This window comes from Apodemus sylvaticus, chromosome 4 (genome assembly GCF_947179515.1).
Source record: "Apodemus sylvaticus chromosome 4, mApoSyl1.1, whole genome shotgun sequence".
NCBI lineage: Eukaryota > Metazoa > Chordata > Mammalia > Rodentia > Muridae > Apodemus > Apodemus sylvaticus.
Window position 1 is genome coordinate 127,842,541 of NC_067475.1, and position 23,332 is coordinate 127,865,872.

The 23,332-nt window shown below is 41.1% G+C and overlaps 1 protein-coding gene across 1 annotated transcript in view; it reads left to right on the forward strand.

The window, feature by feature from the left end:
- The window catches only part of Mfsd8 (major facilitator superfamily domain containing 8), a 32,883-nt gene that overhangs the window by 3,625 nt on the left and 5,926 nt on the right, over positions 1 to 23,332 (forward strand). Inside the window, exons 2-8 of the mRNA XM_052180589.1 lie at positions 7,105 to 7,196; positions 9,686 to 9,729; positions 11,484 to 11,724; positions 12,824 to 12,937; positions 14,676 to 14,820; positions 16,508 to 16,563; positions 20,367 to 20,475. Of these exons, the coding sequence (XP_052036549.1) occupies positions 7,105 to 7,196; positions 9,686 to 9,729; positions 11,484 to 11,724; positions 12,824 to 12,937; positions 14,676 to 14,820; positions 16,508 to 16,563; positions 20,367 to 20,475 (801 nt within the window). The remainder of the gene's footprint in view (positions 1 to 7,104; positions 7,197 to 9,685; positions 9,730 to 11,483; positions 11,725 to 12,823; positions 12,938 to 14,675; positions 14,821 to 16,507; positions 16,564 to 20,366; positions 20,476 to 23,332) is intronic.

Here is a 23,332-nt window from a genome sequence, read left to right on the forward strand (position 1 = left end):
TGCTTAACAAGGTTGGCACTGAACATGTAACTGCCTCTTGGCTAGGAAAGATTTTGGTTTTGCTTTTGTTTTTGAACTAGAGTTTCCTTATGTACCTGTGGATGCCCTGAAACTCCCCGTAGCCCAGGCTGGCCTCAAACACACAGAGATATATCTGCTTCTGCTTCCTGAGTGCTAGGACTAAAGGCGTGTGCCACCACCACCCTGATCCTTCTTATAAAGTGATCATGTGTTTAATTTATAATCATCAGAGATTAATAATGGGTCTCTAAAAGTATAATACTAACAACATATTAAATTGATACAAGAATCCATACTCTGAGATTCAATGATTCATGCTTTTCCCAGTATGTAATTAACTGTAATTGTATACATTCAAATATGTTGATTTTGTAATACACAAATCTGAGTTTATCTTTTTCAGGTGTTTTATATCTCGATCTGTATATATAAAATATGCAGTATTTTAAATACTTAGAATGTACCAGTAATGGGGGCTAGAAAGATGGTTTAGTGGATGTAGGAACTTGCTTCTGAGCTTAATGGCCTTGTCTTTGATTCTTGGATCTGCTGGGTAGAGAAAACTGACTCTCAGCTTATCCTTAGACCTCCACATGCATCCTGCAGCACTCAAAACACATAATACAAACAATAAAAAAATGAGTAAATATAATAAAAATGAGACACATTTATCAGTAACGACTTTCCTTGGCAAGTAGTAGATCTAAACATGTTTCTTCATCTCTGCCATTTCTTGTTTGTTTGTTTGTTTGTTTGTTTGAGATAGGGTTTCTTTGTGTAGTCCTGGCTGTCCTGGAACTTGATCTAGGCTGGCCTACAACTCAGAGAGATGCCTCTGCCTCCCGAGTGCTGGGATCAAAAGTCATGACCTACTGCCAGCCTCTTTCTGACACTTCTAAGCCATTACATTTGAAAAAAGAAAGCTTTTCAATGATGATTAAATTTAACAACTTCACAGTCTATTTTATATAATACTCTGGGACCACAGACATTTTGGTACCATAACTTTACTGAGAGAAGAGGATTTAGAGTCTGTGGCCAGCTTGGCATAGAACCATCTCTTAAACAACAGTGGCCACAAAACCAAATCAACCAAGCCCTTTCTCCAAAAGAAAATACTCTTGGAACATAATTGGGCATTTTTTCTGTTAAGTGTTTCTGGATTTGTGGAAATAGTAGTACCCACATAGAGGAAAATTTGCAAACTCTGGTACTTGTGTAGTCATTGAGTGAGCATAAAACACTCAGGTATCACCTAACAAAGATAGCATGTCAGTTAGCATACTCACGTTTAGTCCAGGTTATACATTTATTCAGAAGACAAAAACAAGTCTGCTGTAGCACCATAAGCTCTTTGGTCCGCAAGTAGAACTTATTTGGGAGTTCATGTCAGAGCAAAGGGCAGTACTTCAGGAAGCTCCGGGCTGGCACGGTCTTAGGTTACGTCATTCCAGCCAGAATAGCGCACAGCAATAGTAATATGCTTCCATCAAGAATGAATGCCAGAAACATGAGAGTAATTATGGAAAAGTTGATCTTTTTAAAAAATATTTATTCATTTATTCATTTATTTATTTATTTATTTAATGTATGTGAGTACACTATTGCTGGTGGTAGACCTCTGGAAGAACAGTCAGTGCTCTTAACTGCTGAGCCATCTCTCCAGCCCCCAAAATATATCTACTGTATTTGTGTATTTGCCCCTTCATTTTTGTGTATATAGGCACGTGCGTGCCATGTTGTACCTGTCTCTAATTCTACTATGTGGCTTCATAGAACGAGTTGGGTAGAGTTCCTTCTGTTTCTATTTTGTGGAATAGTTTGAAGAGTATTGGTGTTAGGTCTTCTATGAAGGTCTGATAGAACTCTGCACTGAAGCCATCTGGGCCGGTGCTTTTTTTGGTTGGGAGACTTTCTATGACCCTTTTTATTTCTTCAGGTGTTATGGGACTGTTTAGTTGATCTATTTGATCCTGATTTAGTTTTGGTGTCGGATATCTGTCTAGGAAACTGTCCATTTCCTCCAGATTCTCCAGTTGTTTTGAGTATAGGCTTTTGTAGTAGGATCTAATGATTTTTTGAATTTCCTCAGTTTCTGTTGTTGTATCTCCCTTTTCATTTCTAAGTTTGTTAATCTGGATACTGTCTCTGTGCCCTTTGGTTAGTCTGGCTAAGGGTTTATCTATCTTGTTGATTTTCTCAAAGAACCAGCTCCTGGTTTTGTTGATTCTTTGTATGGTTCTCTTTGTTTCTACTTGATTGATTTCGGCCCTGAGTTTGATGATTTCCTGCCTTCTACTCCTCCTGGGTGAAATAGCTTCTTTTTGTTCCAGGGCTTTCAGGTGTGTCATTAAGCTGGTAGTGTATGCTCTCTCCACAATTGTGTTTTTTGAAAGATGACTTTGTTGGGAGGAGGAAAGCAGGAAGAGAGGAAGGGGAAAAGAAGGAAGGGAGGGAGAAACAAAGGAAGGGAGGGAGGAATGAAAAGAGACAAGAAAAGTCTATGACTAAAAATAGGAATAGACACAATGTCTATATTTTAATATTGCTAAATCAAATCGTGCTGATAAGAAACCCTCTTCAGTCATGTTTACAATCTAGTAGGCATTTCCTGTTGGCAGGATCATAATCACTTTGAATTCAAACATGGTCCAGCCCTCTTCCATCATCCCCAACACCCTCTTCCTTCTCAATATTCACTATCATAAGTGCCAATTCTCAGATCTATCGGGGTAAATATGAGGGTACATTTACTGACACCCACCTCTGCCTCACATGCTACTTCCTACATTTGAATGTCAGGACAACTTCCTGATACTGTATCCCACAACTTCAACCAACATGCTACTGCTAAAGCCGTCTTAGAAGTAAATTCTAGAACCCCAGTAGCTGATAAGAGGCCTTGAATAAACAGTATTTAGACTGGTCTTCCCCTATATACACATCCTTGAGTTTTGGATAAAATGGGTAAACATTCTTCTTCTCACTCTTCTCTGGCCTGCTAATGACCAGAGTTCTCTCCAAGGATTGCACACAAGCCCATGGAATGCAAAATCTATTTCCTTCAGCTTCTGCCTCTAGAGTCCTTGTTCCTTCTTATGTGTGTCACATTCCAGCAACTCAGTCCACCTAGTGAGCTTCACGAATATTAAAACACTGAATAGCATAAAAACATGTTTAAGAGAGTTGGAAATTTGAGAATAAAAGTGAAGAATGGTGTTTATACATCAAATGGATTCAAAGGAGCAGAGAGATTATTGTTCTTACATATCTTCATTTTTCTCCTCACAGATATCTAATATCTTAGACATCTTCTCTGGAACTTTTCAACTTCTCTACCTCTGGTAGCACACCTGAGGGCTCACACATTTTCTCCACACAGTCCCTCTGGTTGCCACAGTTTATAAGTCTGGACATTTGGCCCTGTATCTAGAGCTTTCCATTGAACTTCATATTTAGTTATACCAGATGGACCATGGCTGCTTTGGTCCAATCAACCAGTTTAATGGAATGGAAACTGAGAAGCCCAGAAGCAGCTATGTTGTTTTCTGCCATCATTGCTGTTCAAAAGTGTCGAAGCCCAACCTTGGATCCAGGTCTTTTGATACCTAAGTTTTCAGAGGAAGTTTTCATGAGTATCTTGTAAAGTCTCTCATTTCATATATACAGTTTGATTGTTGATACATTCTTGGGGGACAGCTTGTATCAGAGGTTTGGTATTTAACCCCAAACTTGTGCAATTTCAACATAAAACATAAAATCATAAAGAAATGCTTTCCCCACACACTGTGCAAAAATGAGGGCTCTGAAAATTTTTCCTGATTGGCATTAGCTGTTTGAGAGTGCTGTGCACTGTGAACTTCAGAGGTGCCTGGTGAACGAACGGTGGTGGGGTTCCCTGCATCCCTGGTGATGCAGCTGTCTTTGCCACGGTGGTTTGAATCAGACAGGAGAGAATCAAGTTAATACCCACAAAGAAAACACAGAAAGTGGTGGGAAACCATTTACAAAAGTAAAGTTCTAGATCACAGTGTCTTTAAGGAGAGCTGTATGGTTACAAAAATGTGCAGCAACGCTCAAGAGTTGGCCAATGGCTTCTGTAGCATACCTTATAGAGGAAGTGGATTGTTCAAAAGCAAAGGGCTCAGAATCCATGTGTTCTGGTACATCAGCTGGTCCAGCTTTAGTGTAATCTACTTAAGAAGACAAGCATGTATGAAAGAGAAAGAGCCAAAAGTTGGCCAAGCCTACTTACTTAACTAAACTTCTGCTTCCCCCATATTCTATTCAGGTTTTTTTTTTTCATTCGATATATTTTTTATTTACATTTCAAATGATTTCCCCTTTTCTGGTCCCCCACTCCCCGAAAGTCACATAAGCCCCCTTCCCTCCCCCTGTTCTCCCACCCACCCCTTCCCACTTCCCTGTTCTGGTTTTGCCTTATACTGCTACACTGAGTCTTTCCAGAACCAGGGGCCACTCCTCCGTTCTTCTTGTACCTCATTTGATGTATGGATTATGTTTTGGGTATTCCAGTTTTCCAGGCTAATATCCACTTATTAGTGAGTTCATACCATGATTGATCTTTTGAGACTGGGTTACCTCACTTAGTATGATGTTCTCCAGCTCCATCCATTTGCCTAAGAATTTCATGAATTCATTGTTTCTAATGGCTGAATAGTACTCCATTGTGTATATATACCACATTTTTTGCATCCATTCTTCTGTTGAGGGACACCTGGGTTCTTTCCAGCTTCTGGCTATTATAAATAGGGCTTCTATGAACATAGTGGAGCATGTAACCTTATTACATGCTAGGGAATCCTCTGGGTATATGCCCAGGAGTGGTATAGCAGGATCTTTCGGAAGTGACATGCCCAGTTTTCTGAGGAACCGCCAGACTGATTTCCAGAGTGGTTATACCAATTTGCAAGTCCACCAGCAGTGGAGGAGTGTTCCTCTTTCTCCACATCCTCGCCAACACCTGCTGTCTCCTGAGTTTTTAATCTTAGCCATTCTGACTGGTGTAAGGTGAAATCTCAGGGTTGTTTTGATTTGCATTTCCCTGATGACTAATGAAGTTGAGCATTTTTTAAGATGTTTCTCCACCATCCAAAGTTCTTCAGGTGAGAATTCTTTGAACTCTGTACCTCATTTTTTAATAGGGTTATTTGGTTTTCTGGGGTCTAACTTCTTGAGTTCTTTGTATATATTGGATATTAGCCCTCTATCTGATGTAGGGTTGGTGAAGATCTTTTCCCAATTTGTTGGTTGCCGATTTGTCGGGAGTTGTATTTCTTGTGGCTAGTTTTTGTAACCTTTCTTGAGAAAGTCGTTCATTTATCCTGTTAGATTAACACATTTCTCTTGCATGTAGCAATAGAAAAGGGGAGCCAACAACTTGGATCCCTAGAAACTCATGTAAATGCCATGTGGTTATGATGACCCACCTATAATTCCAGCACTGAAAGTAAGGGACGGGGATCCTAGAGCAACCTGGCTAGCCAGGCTGGCCCTCTGCCATCAGGCCACCATATGCACACGCACAGCATATCAACATGGAATCTTGAAAAAAACAAAATAATTGCTTTGAAAAATATTTTACCTTTTTTTTTTTTAGTTCAACATAATTTCTGTTTAATGAAACCTATTTGCCCTTGTAAAGGGATAATTTAAACTACCATGTTTCACCAGACTTTAGAGCCTAGAAGCATTGTTTCAGTATATATCAGTGTTTCTAAAACTTAAACATTTAGTTATTTCATTTCTTCCTTTGAAATCATTTTTTTTCTTTTTTTTATTCGATATATTTTTTATTTACATTTCAAATGATTTCCCCTTTCCTAGCCCCCCCCACTCCCCGAAAGTCCCATAAGCCCCCTTCTCTCCTCCTGTCCTCCCACCCACCCCTTCCCACTTCCCCGTTCTGGTTTTGCTGAATACTGCTTCACTGAGTCTTTCCAGAACAAGGGGCCACTCTTCCTTTCTTCTTGTACCTCATTTGATGTGTGGATTATGTTTTGGGTATTCCAGTTTTCTAGATTAATATCCACTTATTAGTGAGTGCATACCATGATTCACCTTTTGAGTCTGGGTTACCTCATTTAGTATGATGTTCTCTAGCTCCATCCATTTGCCTAAGAATTTCATGAATTCATTGTTTCTAATGGCTGAATAGTACTCCATTGTATCTTCTAAATGACTGTGTACAGTGGTGTATTAATACAGTCCTATAGGGACTGGAGAGATGGCTCAGCGGTTAAGAGCACTGACTGCTCTTCCAGAGGTCCTGAGTTCAAATTCCAGCAACTACATGGTGGCTCACAACCATCTGTAATGAGATCGGATGCCATCTTCTGGTGTCTGAAGACAGCTACAGTATACTTATATATAATAAATAAATATTAAAAAAATAAAGTCCTACAATCCAGTAAAATTTAAAATGCTTTTTCAGAGGCAAATTAGCATAACTATAGCCAATATTAATAAATTTTGCTGCTGGGCAGTGGTGGCGTGTGCCTTTAATCCCAGCACTTGGGAGGCAGAGGAAGGCAGATTTCAGAGTTTGAGGCCAGCCTGGTCTACAGAGTTCCAGGACAGCCAGGGCCACACAGAGAAACCCCATCTTGAAAAACCAAAAAATAAAAATAAATAAATAAATAAACAACCAAAATTTTACTTCTTATATAACTTTCATATCTTTTGTTTGTTGGTTTGTGTTTTTGAGACAGAGTTTTCTGCATAGCCTTGGTTGTCCTGGAACTTGATTGAAGACCAGGCTAGCTTCCAACTCAGAGATCTGCTTGCTTCTGCCTCCTGAGTTCTGGGATTACCACTGTGTGGCCCAATTATTAATGCATAAATATCTGCTCCTAGTGATCAGGAGGTCCAGACCTTGTGCACTATCTGAAATGCATGGGATTTTCTAATTCCTGACTCTTTGGAGGAGATGGTACACATGCATTTTGCTGTAATTCACTGAAGTCAGGTGGTGGAATCACCACCCGCAGTTAATGTTTTGGATTTGAAGTTTTGAGATTAGGGACTCTCAACCATGTTAACCGTCTTCTTCTTCCCACCTAGAGAATGGGGCATGATAGAAACCCAAGAGCATTACAAGAGTAGATGGAAGTCTGTGAGGATTCTCTACCTTACTATGTTCCTCAGCAGTGTGGGTAAGTGTCGGAGCTACAGTTCTACAGCTCAGAGTAAAAGGCTTTGGCTTTGGACAGTTTTAAGATTAGTTACTTACCCATTTAGTTGTTGGTTTTTTGAGATAGGTTTTTCTGTGTAGCCCTAGTTGTCCTGGGACTTTCTCAGTAGACTAGGCTGGCCTTAGGGATCTGTCTGCCCCTCCCTCAAGGGCTGGGATTAAATACATACCCAGTTTACCTATTTAGAAAAGGCCTCTCTATGTAGCCCAGGCTGTCCTTGAACTCCGGGTTCTGATGTCTGATCCTCCCTAGTATTAAGATTATAGGTGTGTACCTTCATACCAGATTGATTTTATTTCTTCCTTTAAAACAGTTTTTATTACTCAGCTGTCTTTAAGAAACAATTTCAAGCTGGGCGGTGGTGGCGCACACCTTTAATCCCAGCACTTGGGAGGCAGAGGCAGGCGGATTTCTGAGTTCCAGGCCAGCCTGGTCTACAGAGTAAGTTCCAGGTCAGCCAGGGCTACACAGAGAAACCCTGTCTCGAAAAAAGCCAAAAAAAAAAAAAAAAAAAAAAAAAAAAAAGAATAAAGAAAGAAAAAAGAAAAGAAAAGAAAAAAACAGTTTCAAGTTTTATAACAGAAAAAATTGCTTCAGCTATTAATTGGCATGTTAGAGATTTTACTTGATGTAACTTTATTGTAAAATGTACGTCTTTAATGTTCTGGGTGGGAGAGCTTCTGAGACAGTTTCACTGTGTGCCCTACACTGTTGATCCTCCTGCTTCAGCTGCCTAAGTGCTAAGATTTCACTGTGGGCCACCAGGTCTGCCTAAGATTGGCACTTTAACACCTTTATTCATCAGAGTCAATGCAATTCCAAATATATAGACAGTTGTGTGTACCTCAGTGATAGAGTGATGCCGAGTATGGCCAGAGGTCGCCAATACTATCAAAAAATAAAATAACAATAATAATAATAACAAACAAAAACAAAACCCAAAAGACTTTAAAAATCAAAGTAAAACAAAAACAGGAAGATGAGTCTAATAATATTCTATTATCTTTAAAACAGATATTAGGAACATCAAGATGACTCAGTGGACAAAAGTTCAACTAGGGACCTGAGTTCAATCTCTGGAACTTATGTAACAAAGGCTACATACTGAGACTCTCTCTCAAAAAAAAATTTTTTTTTAATTTTTTCCCTTTTGCTATTATTTTGTCTATGTGGGTGTTTTGCCTGCACGTGTGTATGTGAAGAAGTGTGGAGAAGCTGTTGGATCCCTTGGAACTTGGGATCCAGAGTTACAGATGGCTGTGTGCCACCATTGGGGTGCTGGGAACTGAATTCAGGTCCTCTAGAAGAATAGGTGCTCCTGACCACTGAGCCATCCCATCAGCCCAAGCCAGTAAATAAAGAAACACTGATAGATACTGTGAGGTGCATGAATCTTAGACCTGCCTGACTCTGCCCCCTCCCCCGCTCTAGGGTTAGGATGGTGATCTCCACATCCAGCCCTTTGTAATGCCGAGAGTCCACACTAAGGTCTCCATGCTTGCGTGGCAAGCACTTTACATACGGACCCATCATCCCAGCCCTATGTAGTGCACTTTGAATATAGTTACACTCCTGTTGCCCGCTCCTGTCCCCTCCATGAATTGGATACTTTAAATGAATGAGCTATGTGGTGCATTTCTTTATGTAAAGCAATGTCTCAAGTTGCTTTGAAACTCTTGATCCCCCTGCCTCAGCCTCCCAAGTGCCGAGTTTACAGAGATGGGTCAGTACACTCAGAAATAAAGCTAAACATTTAAGAGTAGGCCTTCCATAATTTCTGACTGGATTTTCCTAACATTTAGAATGAACACATAGGGCTGGGCTGTATACTAGGTGGTAGAGTACTTACCTAGAATTTATGAGGCCTGATTTGATCCCTATTTTTACAGAAAAGTAAAAAAGCAAAAAAGGCAACATTGACAAACAGTGTAAGAGTTTTTCCATTATAGTTTTTGAGTGGGAAAACCTATCAGAAATCAGGAATTTGCCTTTGAAGTATGGCCATCTCCAAGTAACTTCGTTCCCATTCCTTCCCTTGAGCTGGTGTTCCAGATCCCTCAGCTTCCTTGTAGTGAATTGCTTTTTCAAACAGTGCAGAAGACTTGCCTCTGACAAACTGGTCTTTCTTCCACTCATGTGTGCTGTGAAGACTCAACAGAGCTTACAGGAATTTCCACTATGGCAAAGATGATATGAGAGAAGAGAGACAAATTCTTTGCCCATGCTAGGTCAAGCATAGTCAGCAACTATAATTACCTTGTTGTTTCTATTTTATTATTAGTTTATTATTCTTCTGATAATTAACATTTTACTGCTTGATAAATTATGCATTGTGTATATAAATTTTCAGGTTCGGAATATTTTAAAAATCTTTGCTATATTTCCAAAAGCTATGGCTCTAATAATGATTATATCATTATAATGCAGGTAAACATGTGTGTCTCTTGCAGGGTTTTCTATTGTGATAATGTCCATCTGGCCATATCTTCAAAAGGTTTGTGCATTTCAACCTGTCCTCTTGAACCAATAGTAGATGTGACACTAATTTTATTAAGTATTGTCTCAGGAGTGCCTTTAGTATTTTGTAGTTTGATCTGTTCTAGAATAACTTAAAATAATAGTTCCTCAATGGCCGTATAAGTTGGTCATATGCTTTATTGTAAAGACAAAATCAAAAACATCTAAAGCAGAAAGGGTGCTGTGCAAAGAAGTAGACAGCTGCCCAGAGAGTCACAGGCAGGGTGAAGGTGTGGTCACCTCCCTCAGCTCTGTGCACATCTTGTCAGTACCTCCCTAGGGAAGAGCACCTCAAGGAGACAAATGGATTCTTAGAATGTACAGATGATATTTCTAAGGAAGAACTTCATGATTTTCCTGTAGAATTAATTTGGTTTTTCAGGAAAACTTGTGAAAAGGATAGGCAATATATGGCTGTCTCTTGAGATTCCTGGGAGATTGGTTTTCAGGTCCCCCCCCCCCCAAAGTGTACCAAAATGTGTGGATGTGCAAGTCCATTTCATAAATGCAGTATTTGCAGTACATGATATAGTATTTGCATATATCATGTGCACATTCAGATATTTGCTGTAATCATCTCTAGATTACATATGATGCCTAGGACAATGCCAACATTATATAGTTGCTAGACTGTTCTGTCTTAGAACAGTGACAAGAAAAGTGTCTGTGTTCAGTTCACTTTCATCCTTCATGTGTGAAGGTCAGGGCTTACTCTGTCCTCTCCTGCACCTGGAACTCTTTGCCTCTTAACACTGATTACTCAGCCTTAACTTCTCTTTTTCTTTATCAGCTCACTCCGTGCTTACTGATTTTTTAGAGATTCCTGTGTGCTAGGCTTTGGCCTATAGTAGATAAGTAGACAGCAATGTGTTAAACCTACTTCAGTGACCCAGGCTCTGCAGGGCTGCACACAGTCACCCGGGCCCCTATCAGTGACCCAGGCTCTGCAGGGCTGCACACAGTCACCCTGCTCCTTTCCAGCTCCTTTTCTCTCCTTCCTTCCTGTGTTGCCTTCCTCTCTCCTCCCCTTCCCCCTTTCTACCTTTGGTTCACTCTTCACGCCTCTGCACCTCTCATGTCCTCCAGAAAGCTTTCTCTGGTTGTCATTGCCCAGTTTGGATCTGAAAACCTGTGTATAGGTGTTCTTCCTCATCCTTGAAGCTGCATCTAAAACATTCAAGAAACCATGGTTCGGAAATATCACTCCCTAAACTGTACTGTGTGACGGCTATGTCTACAGAATTTGCACTGTTGTAGGCATTATAAGTGATCAGAGATGACTTACACCTGTAGAGGTATGTGTAGTTGGTTTGCAAACATGTTCTATTTGAAAGGCTTGTGTGTGCACTCCTTCTGGTGTCTTCTGGCATCCTGAAGTCAATTCTGTGGACACAAAGGATTGATACCACTTCATTTCTGTATCCTTAGTATTTACCATATGGTATGATGTTGGATGTACAGCGAACTCCCCCATGATTATTACCTGATCAGGAGTTCTCCACAGAAATACTAGCCTACAAAGGTAGGAATGCAGGTGGTTCAGCCACTCTACAGGACAGCCTGTATATTTGTCACAAGCTAAATATAGTTTTACTAAGTGATCTAGGTACTTAGTTACCAGTGTCTGAGACTTACATGCATATAGAAATCTGCCTTGGAATGTTTGTGACTGCCAGAAGTCGAAGACTGCTGTTGTATAATGACTCTCAAGGCATTTACTTCTCTTTGCAGATTGATCAGACAGCTGATGCAAGTTTTTTGGGCTGGGTTATTGCTTCATATAGTCTTGGCCAAATGGTAGCTTCACCTCTATTTGGCTTATGGTCTAATTATAGGCCGAGAAAAGAACCTCTTATCGTCTCCATCTCTATTTCGGTGGCAGCCAACTGCCTGTATGCGTATGTCCACGTGCCAGCTGCTCATAATAAGTACTATATGTTGATTGCTCGTGGATTGGTGGGATTTGGAGCAGGTAACTCTGCGTACATGTGTGTTTGTGTGTGTTAGGTCACATTCTTCCTACTGTTCACAGCTATGTCTCCCCTGTGTCATCCCTTCTCAGTCTCACATCCCTGGTTCAGCAAACTCTGGCTCCATCCATGATCCTCCTGCTACATGCATGTTCACTAGTGTCCACCCTCAGGCCACACAGTAGGTGCTGTGTGTAGTGTGGAGCCCTCTCGGGCTTCTTGAATGCATTCTTTTCTATTTTTGGCCTTTGCTTGCCCTATTGTATTGGTTCTGTCTTTCCCCAACAATTATAGTAAGCTTTTTTTGCATTAGAAGAAGTAAATGATAGTTTAAATGTTCTGTGGTTCCTAGCAGAGTCTTTACTATAAAATACATTTATACTTTTTTAAAACTTTTATTTTATTATGTATGTCTGTGAAAATTTGCAAGTGTGAGTAGTACCCTCAGAGGCCAGTAGATGGCTCTGATTTCCCCGGAGCTGGAGCTACAAGTTCTTGTGAGGTGTCTGAAGTGGGTGCTAGGAACTGTGCTCCCTGTGCTACAAGGGAGCAGTGTGAATGCCTAACCTCCGAGCCCTCTCCAGCTAAAAGTATTTTACTTTAAGCTCTTAGTGCAGTGCTCCTGTATTACATATCTATATAGTTTGGGACACATTTCCTTATAGCATAGCAGTCTGCAGTTAATGCACAGCTGCTATTATTTGATAAGAAAATCTTGGTATTGTAATGCCATTTTAAATTATCTTTTGTCCTATGGGTGGCTTGTTTTATTTTGATTCTTGTTTTGTTGTCAGCAGTTGGTTTTTAGATAAGGTCTTACTATATATACTTTAGGCTGGCCTAGAACTCGGTGTGGCCCAGGCTGGCTTCTGTCACCCAGTTGCTGGGATTACAGATGTGTACCCCCTAGCCTAGCTGCATTTTTTCTGTATCAGGGACAATACTATGTTCCATTAGTTATGTGTTTGTTCAATCAAAATATTACACACGTTGTACAGTGGCATAGAAGTGACCATGCTATTCATTAGCATTTCTTGCTCGCCTGGGTGTGAGGTCAGCATTAAAGCTGAAGGCTGATTCCTTCCCTTTCTCTCTCTTTAGGAAATGTTGCCGTTGTCAGATCATACATTGCTGGTGCTACTTCCCTTCAGGAAAGAACAAATGCCATGGCCAATACGAGCACATGCCAAGCCCTGGGCTTTATTCTAGGTCCAGGTAGGTGGTCCTTACATGACTATTCAAATTTAAATTTAATCCATCTGTGATGGATCTGTGATACTTTGTGGCTAAAGAGAAACCTTAAAAAGGAGGAAGGGAGCCAAGGAAGTCAGAGAGGTCAGCGAGCAGAGTACAGCGATTCAGATACTTATATAAAGTAGCAGAGCCAAACATTCTGTATGTTAACTAAACTGTAAAAAAAAAAAAAAAAGCAATAATCCCCCCCAAACTCTGTGTCTCTCTGTGTGAGTATTTGTGTCATTTTTGACAGAACTCAAGGTTTTATGCATGCTAGGCAATCGGTCCACCACTTAGCTACAGCCTTAGCAGGGAGGGACAGCAGTGTTTTTAATACACTACTATTTGCCTCAGTACCACAGCTCTTAGTTAAGTGTTGTTTGCCCATTTTACAGATTAACATGATCTCTATCTCATGGTGTAGAATGTCTAGAATCTCCAAAGTAGGTGGGAGGTCTGGGGCTCAGAACTGAGGTTTTTCTGGCTGCTCTGAACCCAGTGCTATTGCAAGGACCAACTCTGCTCTTGTCCTCAGCTGACATTAGATCCCAGGTACTGACAGGGCCCATGAAAAATCCTCTCAGCCAAGTTTCACCACAGATTTATTATTAGGTGATAGTAAATATGCATAATTTAAAGACTATCTACACTGTAATATTAAAAATATTTGACTTGAAAATGTCATGTTTTCTTTCTTGTAATGAAGGTGATTAACATTCTAATTAGTTTAGCCAACAGGATTGCTAAGTGAGTCTTTGCATTTCACTGCCAAACTTGGTGGGCTGAGTTTGCTCCTGTGGGACCACACTGTGGAATGACAGATCAGACTCTTGAACTATTCTCCGACCTTCACAGGCAAGCCTTCCCACCCTACATGCACATACAAACATAAATCAGTACAATTTAAAATTTATATATATAATATATATATTAAAATAAAATATATATATATATTGGTTTTTCGAGACAGCGTTTCTCTGTGTAGTCCTGGCTGTCCTGGAACTCACTCTGTAAACCAGGCTGGCCTCGAACTCAGAAATCTGCCTGCCTCTGCCTCCCAAGTGCTGGGATTAAGGCTTGCACCACCACTGCCCAGCTAAAATTTATAATTTCTTACTGAATGAATTGTACTCTAAATTTCATATTGAATAGATTTCTTTTTTTATTTTTAGAAAAGTAGGTGCTAGGGTTTAGAGTTTAGCTCAGTGGTAGGGTAGATACTTGGCATGCCTGAGACCCATTCTCAGTACTCCTCCTCCCCCACAGGAATGAAGAACTCATTATGATATTTTTTGAGTCCAATTGTATAAAAATGGTATATACTAATAAAACTGAAAGATGAAGAGATGATGAGTCGGTTTGTTATAATTTGTTAGTGCACACATCTGCCTCATGTCTTTAATACCGTCTCCCTGAAGAGCCGCCTTAGATGTTTTTCCTACTTATTCAATCCTGCCTGCAATGTTAACGCCACATATTTATTATCACATTTAATAATATATGTGCACATATATGTACATTTGTATGTCTGTGACTTATATAAGAAAAGAATAGAATGTCTCCGCTAACCAAGAGCCAGTTTTCCCCAGTCTCTCCGAGATCCCACAGTCCATATGGACTCTTATGTACTGGCTGTCTGTGGTAAGCAGCTTTTATAGTGTCCGGCTTTTGGCTCTCATATCAGAACTTACTTGTACAACACATATTTCTTTATTAGTTTTTCAGACTTGCTTTGCACTCATTGGAGAAAAAGGTGTGACCTGGGACATCATCAGGCTGCAGGTCAACATGTACACGGCCCCAGTCTTACTTGCAGCCTTCCTGGGAATTCTAAACATCATTCTGATTCTTTTTATATTAAGGTAACTAACATAGAAATGATAATCTGTGTTTGTAGATTCTAGAAGTTAACAAGCCTTGTTATTACTGAAGGATAACTATTCTTGTGAAGACTTTGTGTGTATAGGACTGGGGCTTGAACCTTGGCCCTCACACATGCTAAGCAGGCCCTCTGCTTCCACTCTGCAACCCCCAGGTTCTTATAAATAGCCCCCTTATAAATATTTACTTCTCTGTTTTTAAGTCTTTGCCTACATATATATATATATATATATGTGAACCACATGCATGCAATGCCTCAGAACCATAGGGGAGAATTAGGTCGTCTGGAGCTGGAGTGGCACAGTTAGGTTTCAGGAACCAAACCTGGATTCTCTGCAAGAGTAGCAAGTGCTTTTAGCTGCCAACACTCCTCTCTAGCCATTTTTATTTTTTATTTTGATATAGGGTCCTGTTAAGTTGCCTAATCCTGTGAGTACGGGGCGGACCTTCACTTTGCAATCTCCTGCATCAGCCTCCAGGTAGCTGAGATTGTAGGCCTAAGCTGCAAGGCCCGGCCCTGTGAATTCCTTATGTTTTGCTCTCTATTGATAGGTTCATAGTTTTTGATCAGCTAAAGCATATTATACTGGCAATTGCAGCAATAAGACAGATTAGGAACAAACACAAATTAGGAAGATCTATTCTTGGTTTACTAACTATAAATTTCTAAGTATGGAAATGGTAGTTCATTTTCTAAAACTAGTACCATTACTTTGTATTTCTTGTCTTTAGTTTTTAGAGAATGTCTTACTGTGTGGCCAAGGGTGCCTGAGAGCTAAAGCTTCTCTTGCCTTAGCCTCTGAAGTGTTGGATTATAGATGTATGCTGCCCAACCTAGCATTGTTATATTATATTTTCTTAGAGTGCTTAAAATTGTCACAAACTAAATCCAAGAACACATCAAAACGATCATCCACCATGATCGAGTAGGCTTCATCCCACAGATGCAGGGATGGTTCAATATACGGAAATCTATCAATGCAATCCACTACGTAAACAAACTCAAAGAAAAAAACTACATGATCATCTCATTAGATGAAGAAAAAGCCTTTGATAAAATACAACACCCATTCATGTTAAAAGTATTGGAGAGATCAGGCATTCAAGGTGCATACCTAAATATAATAAAAACAATATACAGCAGACTAATAGCCAACATCAAACTAAATGGGGAGAAACTCAAAGCAATCCCATTAAAATTAGGGACTAGACAAGGCTGCCCACTCGCTCCCAACCTATTCAAATAGCTAATTTTTAAAGCATTGAAGATTTCAAATATGTACTAAGGTAAATCATGTGTGCTTCTAAATAAATTTTTGAGGAAGTCTGATGTGATTATATGTGGTCTTCCTGATGAGGAGAGTGAGGTCAGAGGATTTCTTGATCGCAGGTGGGAGCAGGGCCTCTCTTCACCAGAGCTCACTCTGGAGATGCAGCTCAAGGCTACGGCTTGCCTGTCCAGCACGTGTAAGGCCCTATGCTTCATGCCCAGTATGGGGAAAAAAGATACTTTTAGGTTTATTAGTTATATTTATAGAACATCATTAATAACCCTATTTCTGAGAAGCCAGTAAGAGAAACTGTATCTGACTGTGGGAGAGATAGGGTACTGAGAAGCAAACTGCTTCTGAATGAAGTCTTGTTAATCCTTGTGCTGTTCTTTTTAAGAGAGCATCGTGTGGATGACTTGGGACGTCAGTGTAAGAGTATAAATTTTCGAGAAGGTACTGTTAGCCTGTGTGGCACCACCTGAGTTTCCTGATTCTGTTGGCTTGGTATTCACATGGCTTTGGCCCCTCCGCACAATACAGTAGGTGACTAGGGAATATTTTCAGAGGTAAAATATACATTAACTTTCTTAAACAAACCTATACCTGTCATGTGGTGTTTATGATTGGCAAGATTAAAGCCACTGCTAAAGATCACTTCTGCTTTTCAAAGAGGGTGTCCTAAAACCCTTGTATTCCTTGCCATGCTGCTGGTAACCCTGGTACAGGGTCTGTCTCAAGCAGTTTCTGTGGTTGTTTTGAAACAGTGTCTCAGTATGCTGCTCAGGCTGACCTATGAAATGACATGCTAGAGAGCAGGGCTGGCCTATAACTTGAGACCTTCTGCCTTGGTGCTGAGGCCACAGTCAGACCGGACCATACCCGGCTTCCTCAGTGCTGAGGTCACAGTCGGACCACACCTGGCTTCCAGCCGCTCCTAGCACCTTAAAACAATAGTAGGCATTCTGTTATTTTGTAAATGTGCATTTTCATCTTTTAAATTATCTTGTGTGTGGTATATGTGTGTGTGTGTGTGTGTGTGTGTGTGTGTGTGTGTATGTGTGTGTGCAGATGTGTTTGCCCATGTGGGTGTACACAGAGGTCAGAAGTCTGCACCGGATGTTTGCCCTGTTTTCTCTCTACCTTCCCTTCTGAGTCAGAGTTCCTCATTGACTAAGGCTTGCCATTTTGGATACAATGGTTTGCTAGTGAGCCCACAAAATCCACCTGTCTCTGTCGCCAGTTGTAGGTTAGTGGTTAGTGCCACCACACCTGAGTTTCCCATGGCCGCTGGGGATCTGAACTCAGATCTTCATGCACAGCAGACACTTCACTACTCTTCACAGCCCAGGCTTTTGTACCTTTTTTTTTTTTCTTAAGTTCACAATCTGTGAGTAGGAATATTGTACTTAGTAATAATACTGTACTTAGTAACTGTTATTTTATTACTGGCTGTGGCATTCAGCCATAGAAAAGAGTGCAAGCTGGTACTTGCTCAGTGCCTTTATAAGATTATACAAAACTTGCTATACCACTCCTGGGCATATATCCAGAGGATTCCCCACCATGTAATAAGGATACATGCTCTACTATGTTCATAGCAGCCCTATTTATAATTGCCAGATGCTGGAAAGAACCCAGGTATCCCTCAACAGAAGAGTGGATGCAAAAAATGTGGTATATCTACACAATGGAGTACTATTCAGCCATTAGAAACAATGAATTCATGAAATTCTTAGGCAAATGGATGGAGCTAGAGAACATCATACTAAGTGAGGTAACCCAGACTCAAAAGGTGAATCATGGTATGCACTCACTAATAAGTGGTTATTAACCTAGAAAACTGGAATACCCAAAACATAATCCACACATCAAATGAGATACAAGAAGAAAGGAGGAGTGGCCCCTGGTTCTGGAAAGACTCAGTGAAACAGTATTCGGCAAAACCAGAACGGGGAAGTGGGAAGGGGTGGGAGGGAGGACAGGGGAAGAGAAGGGGGCTTACGGGACTTTCGGGGGGTGGGGGGCTAGAAAAGGGGAAATCATTTGAAATGTAAATAAATTATATCGAATAAATAAAAAAAAAGATTATACAAAACCAAAGTATAATTTTACTAAATACTTTCATATAAAATCATTTTAATATTTCAATTAATATCTCGATAAAATGCAAGTGGTAAAAACTCATTTGATTTTTTGTTTTTAATTTAAAGGTAGTCAAATTTAAAGAGCTTTTCATTGAGTGGGATTGTGATTTCTAATTATATAAAACTGGGGGTGGAGTAGAGTGATCGCTCAGCAGTTAACAGCACTTACTGCTCTTGCAGAGGACCTGGGTTCAGTTCCCAGAACCCACATAGTGGCTCACAACTAACTGTCTGTAACTCCAGTTCCAGGGACTCTGAAGCCCTCTCTGAACCTCTGCAAGCACTAAGAATATATTTATGTGCAGTCAAAACACTGATATACATACAAATCAATTAATTTAACTTAAAAGTTGGATCAATATATAGAAGTAGTCTTTCCTTAAAATCCTTGTAATTAGGGCGCTTACTCAACTTCCTCAGCCTGTGATACATTTCTAAGATTCCTACAGATCTCCTGTGAGGCTGCAGGAAACTATGTATGTTGGGAATTTCACTCTGACTTGGGCAGCACTCATACTTGATTCAAAGAAGTCAAGAGAGGCTCTGGGTAGTAACTAAGAATTAGAAAGGTGTTCCCCAGATAGGACTGGGGTCAGAAGAGCTAGGGACTGCTTCTGTGAAAGGAGCCCGAAGAAGGTGACCTTACTCTTGGTGTGACTGGAAAGAATAGTAAGAAGTGACTCCTATAAATACTACAGACCATTTCTAAACCTCCTTTCTCCTGACATAGAAACTGACACTTGCTTTCTATAGCTTTCCCCAAAGAAAGCCATACCATGCTTCTCCCTTGCCGCCAGCGCACGCGCTCGCCCCCCCCCCACACACACACAGCTCGTCCGTTTCTGTGTTACTTACATCATCCACACTGAGTAACAACATGAGGAATGGATGTCCTTGGGTTTATATGGCTGTGCGTATCTTTCCAGTTGTATCAGAATGGTCTGCACTGAATACATGATTTAATTGCATAGTTCAAGGTGAGAAATAGTGTCTTTGCCCTCTAAAGCCATTGCTATGCAAAGATACAAATGATTTTTATTTTTGAGCTAGGTCTTCTCATGTAGCTCAGGCTGGCCTTCAACTCATGGTTCTGCTGCCTAAGCCTCCTGAGTACAGGGCAAACAGTGCATATCACCAACCTTGGTATTAACCCAACTTGTAATTAACATATTTTTCGACAGTTTAATGTATGTACACAACATATACTGATACCCTGGTTCCCACCCATCTCTGATCTGCCTGCCTCAGTCACTTCCCTTGTCCCCACAAGTCTAACATTTTTTAATGACAGGGAAGTAAAATGAAACATTTTAAAATTATGTTTATTTTGTATATATGACATGCTGTGCTTTCAGAGTCTACTCTCACCACATAGGTCTAGAGGACCAAACTCTAGACCCTACTTGATGGAAAGGCCTTTTGCCATTGAGCCATCTTGCTGGTCCCAAAAGAAAGACTTTTACTAGCATTGATTTCATATAGTGCTGAAATTAAAAAAAAAAAAAAAAACCATTGAATGAACCAAAGAACTGAGAACTGGTTTAATGAACTACAGATAGAACTTAATAAAATCATTGTAAGTTTAAATTTTAGATAAAGTAGTAGAAAAATCGGTACCTGGAACTGAAAGCAAATACATTTAAGTCTAAAAATGCACACTTGGATTGGGAGACACTGACATAAGCTAGCCTGAGTCATTCCTGCAGACATGGACTCCAGTGTGCTTCCTGAAGAGTGGTCTGATTACTTTAAATACCATGTGAAGATGGCTGCTCTCTGAGCCTGTTCCCCGCACCACCCCCCTCCCGCCTCATCCACCCCTCCCACCTCATCCACCCCTCCCACCTCATCCACCCCTCCCACCTCATCCACCCCCTCCCACCTCATCCACCCCCTCCCACCTCATCCACCCCTCCCACCTCATCCACCCCCTCCCGCCTCATCCACCCCTCCCGCCTCATCCACCCCCTCCCGCCAGCCCCATCCAGCCTTGGCCTCCCTAGTCCCAGGATCACAGGTGTGAGCCACCACTCCCGGCTAAAAATTTCCTACTACTTTACTATCATGTGAAAATTAGATATATAGCTAATACTGCTTTTCTCCTACTTATAGAAAATACAGATGGACTTCAGATTCCTGAGGGAAGTATTGATCAAGTTGCTGTTGTGGCTACCAATATTGTATTTTTTGTGGTTTTGTTTATCTTTGCCGTTTATGAAACGTAAGTTTTATTCTATCTTTATTTAAATCATATTACTTACTAATCCGTGTTTCTTAATGCACTCTTAATTATGCATAGATTTTGCTTTTAAAACCCTTCTGTAAGACCCAGGCAATGGCGGTGCACACCTTTGTTTTTAGCACTCAGGAGGCAGAGGCAGGCAGATCTCTTGAGTTTGAGGCCAGCCTGGGCTGCAGAGCAAGTTTCAGGACAGCCAGGGCTACACAGAGAAACTGTCTGGAAAAAGCAAAAACCATCCAAACAAGCAAAAATTATGTAAGACACAGTTTTCTTAAATATGATTTTTGTTTTGCTTCTCTCTCTCTTTCTCTTTCTCTTTCTCTTTCTCTCTCTCTTCGAGACAGGGTTGAACTCTTGATGAAGACTAGGCTGGCACTGACTTAGAGATCTGTCTCTGCCTCTCAAGTTCTGGGATTAAACCAATGTGCCATCATAGCCAATTTAAATAAAAATATATGTAGATTGCCATAACATAATTAACACTAAGTCTGGCAATATTAGCTACATTTAATCTTTGATAAAGAATTATAACATTTATAATTCATTCATCCTTTTTAAAAATCATATGATCCTTTCAAGAGAGAAAAGTATATTATAAAATTAGATGCTGTAATAATTCAGTACCAAATACATTTTATACACACACACAAACACACACACACAGGCACACACACATCCTGAAAAAAGGCACTTTGTGTTTTCAGCCAGGAAGGGGAGGAATATATTACATTTGTGTAAGCTGTAATGTTACCATTTGACAACTTGTTTTTTCCATACACAGTAACATTTTTTGTGTTAATATATATATAAGTACTTGGTGTATGTATTTTTAAAATTATTCATCCACATGAAAAATCATAATTCATTTCAGGGAAAGTTTTTAATGTAAAATACACAGCACATAAAATTTACCACATTAACCTTTCCCCCCTAATACTGGGGACTGACTTTAGGTCTCCAGCATGCTGGGCAGATGCTTACTACTGAGCTATGCCCTCAACCTGCTCACTCACTTTTTATTTTGAAAAAATATTTTCACTAAGTTGTCCAACCTGACCTTGAACTCATTCTGTACCCCAGATAGACCCTAAATTGGGATCCTCCAATCCCTGCCTCCTATAATTGGGTTTGTAGACCTTACAACCTGGCCCAGTATTTTAACTGGTTTAAACATATTTTTTAGACTTATTTTTATGTTTTAAAGATGTGTTATGTTTTTGCCTGCATGTACATATGCACAGTATGTGTGTGCATGATGCCAATGAGGTCAGAAGAGAGCACCGGTCCCCTGAAGAGGGAATCGCAGATGGTTATGAACCACCATGTGGTGCTTAGAACCAAACCTGGGTCCTCTGTAAGGGCAGCAAGTTCTCTTAATCTCTGAGCCATCTTTCCAAACCCTTTAACTGCGTTTGAAAAGTTAAATACAGTGGCATTAAGTATGTGAACCAGTGACAAGAGCCTTACCATCACCCCAAACAAGCTGCGCCCCTCTCAGCCACCCCCGCTCTTTGCCCAGCTCCCAGTGACCTGTATAAGGACCTCACAGAAGCTACATCACGCAGGGTTTTGGTTTTACACATCTCATTTCATTGAGTGTGAGGTGTTTAGGGTTCTCCATGTCATGGAATGTCAGACTCTCCTGACGTCTTAGGGCAGGTGCCAGCTACATTCAGCTGCCTGTTCATCTGCTGGCACGTGAGAGCTTCGTGCGTGTCTGCTTGAGTTCTGGCCTTCTGTTGTTGGTTTCTGTCCTGAGAGGACTTGCTGGGGACATGTTAACTGTGTGGCCCTTGGTTTCTGTCCTGAGAGGACTTGCTGGGGACATGTTAACTGTGTGGCCCTTGGTTTCTGTCCTGAGAGGACTTGCTGGGGACATGCTAACTGTGTGGCCTTGGTTTCTGTCCTGAGAGGACTTGCTGGGGACATGTTAACTGTGTGGCCCTTGGTTTCTGTCCTGAGAGGACTTGCTGGGGACATGTTAACTGTGTGGCCTTGGTTTCTGTCCTGAGAGGACTTGCTGGGGACATGTTAACTGTGTGGCCCTTGGTTTCTGTCCTGAGAGGACTTGCTGGGGACATGTTAACTGTGTGGCCCTTGGTTTCTGTCCTGAGAGGACTTGCTGGGGACATGTTAACTGTGTGGCCTTGGTTTCTGTCCTGAGAGGACTTGCTGGGGACATGTTAACTGTGTGGCCCTTGGTTTCTGTCCTGAGAGGACTTGCTGGGGACATGTTAACTGTGTGGCCTTGGATTCTGTCCTGAGAGGACTTGCTGGGGACATGTTAACTGTGTGGCCTTGGTTTCTGTCCTGAGAGGACTTGCTGGGGACATGTTAACTGTGTGGCCTTGGTTTCTGTCCTGAGAGGACTTGCTGGGGACATGTTAACTGTGTGGCCCTTGGTTTCTGTCCTGAGAGGACTTGCTGGGGACATGCTAACTGTGTGGCCTTGGTTTCTGTCCTGAGAGGACTTTCTGGGGACATGTTAACTGTGTGGCCTTGGTTTCTGTCCTGAGAGGACTTGCTGGGTACATGTTAACTGTGTGGCCTTGGTTTCTGTCCTGAGAGGACTTGCTGGGGACATGCTAACTGTGTGGCCTTGGTTTCTGTCCTGAGAGGACTTGCTGGGGACATGCTAACTGTGTGGCCTTGGTTTCTGTCCTGAGAGGACTTGCTGGGGACATGTTAACTGTGTGGCCTTGGTTTCTGTCCTGAGAGGACTTGCTGGGGACATGTTAACTGTGTGGCCTTGGTTTCTGTCCTGAGAGGACTTGCTGGGGACATGTTAACGGTGTGGCCTTGGTTTCTGTCCTGAGAGGACTTGCTGGGGACATGT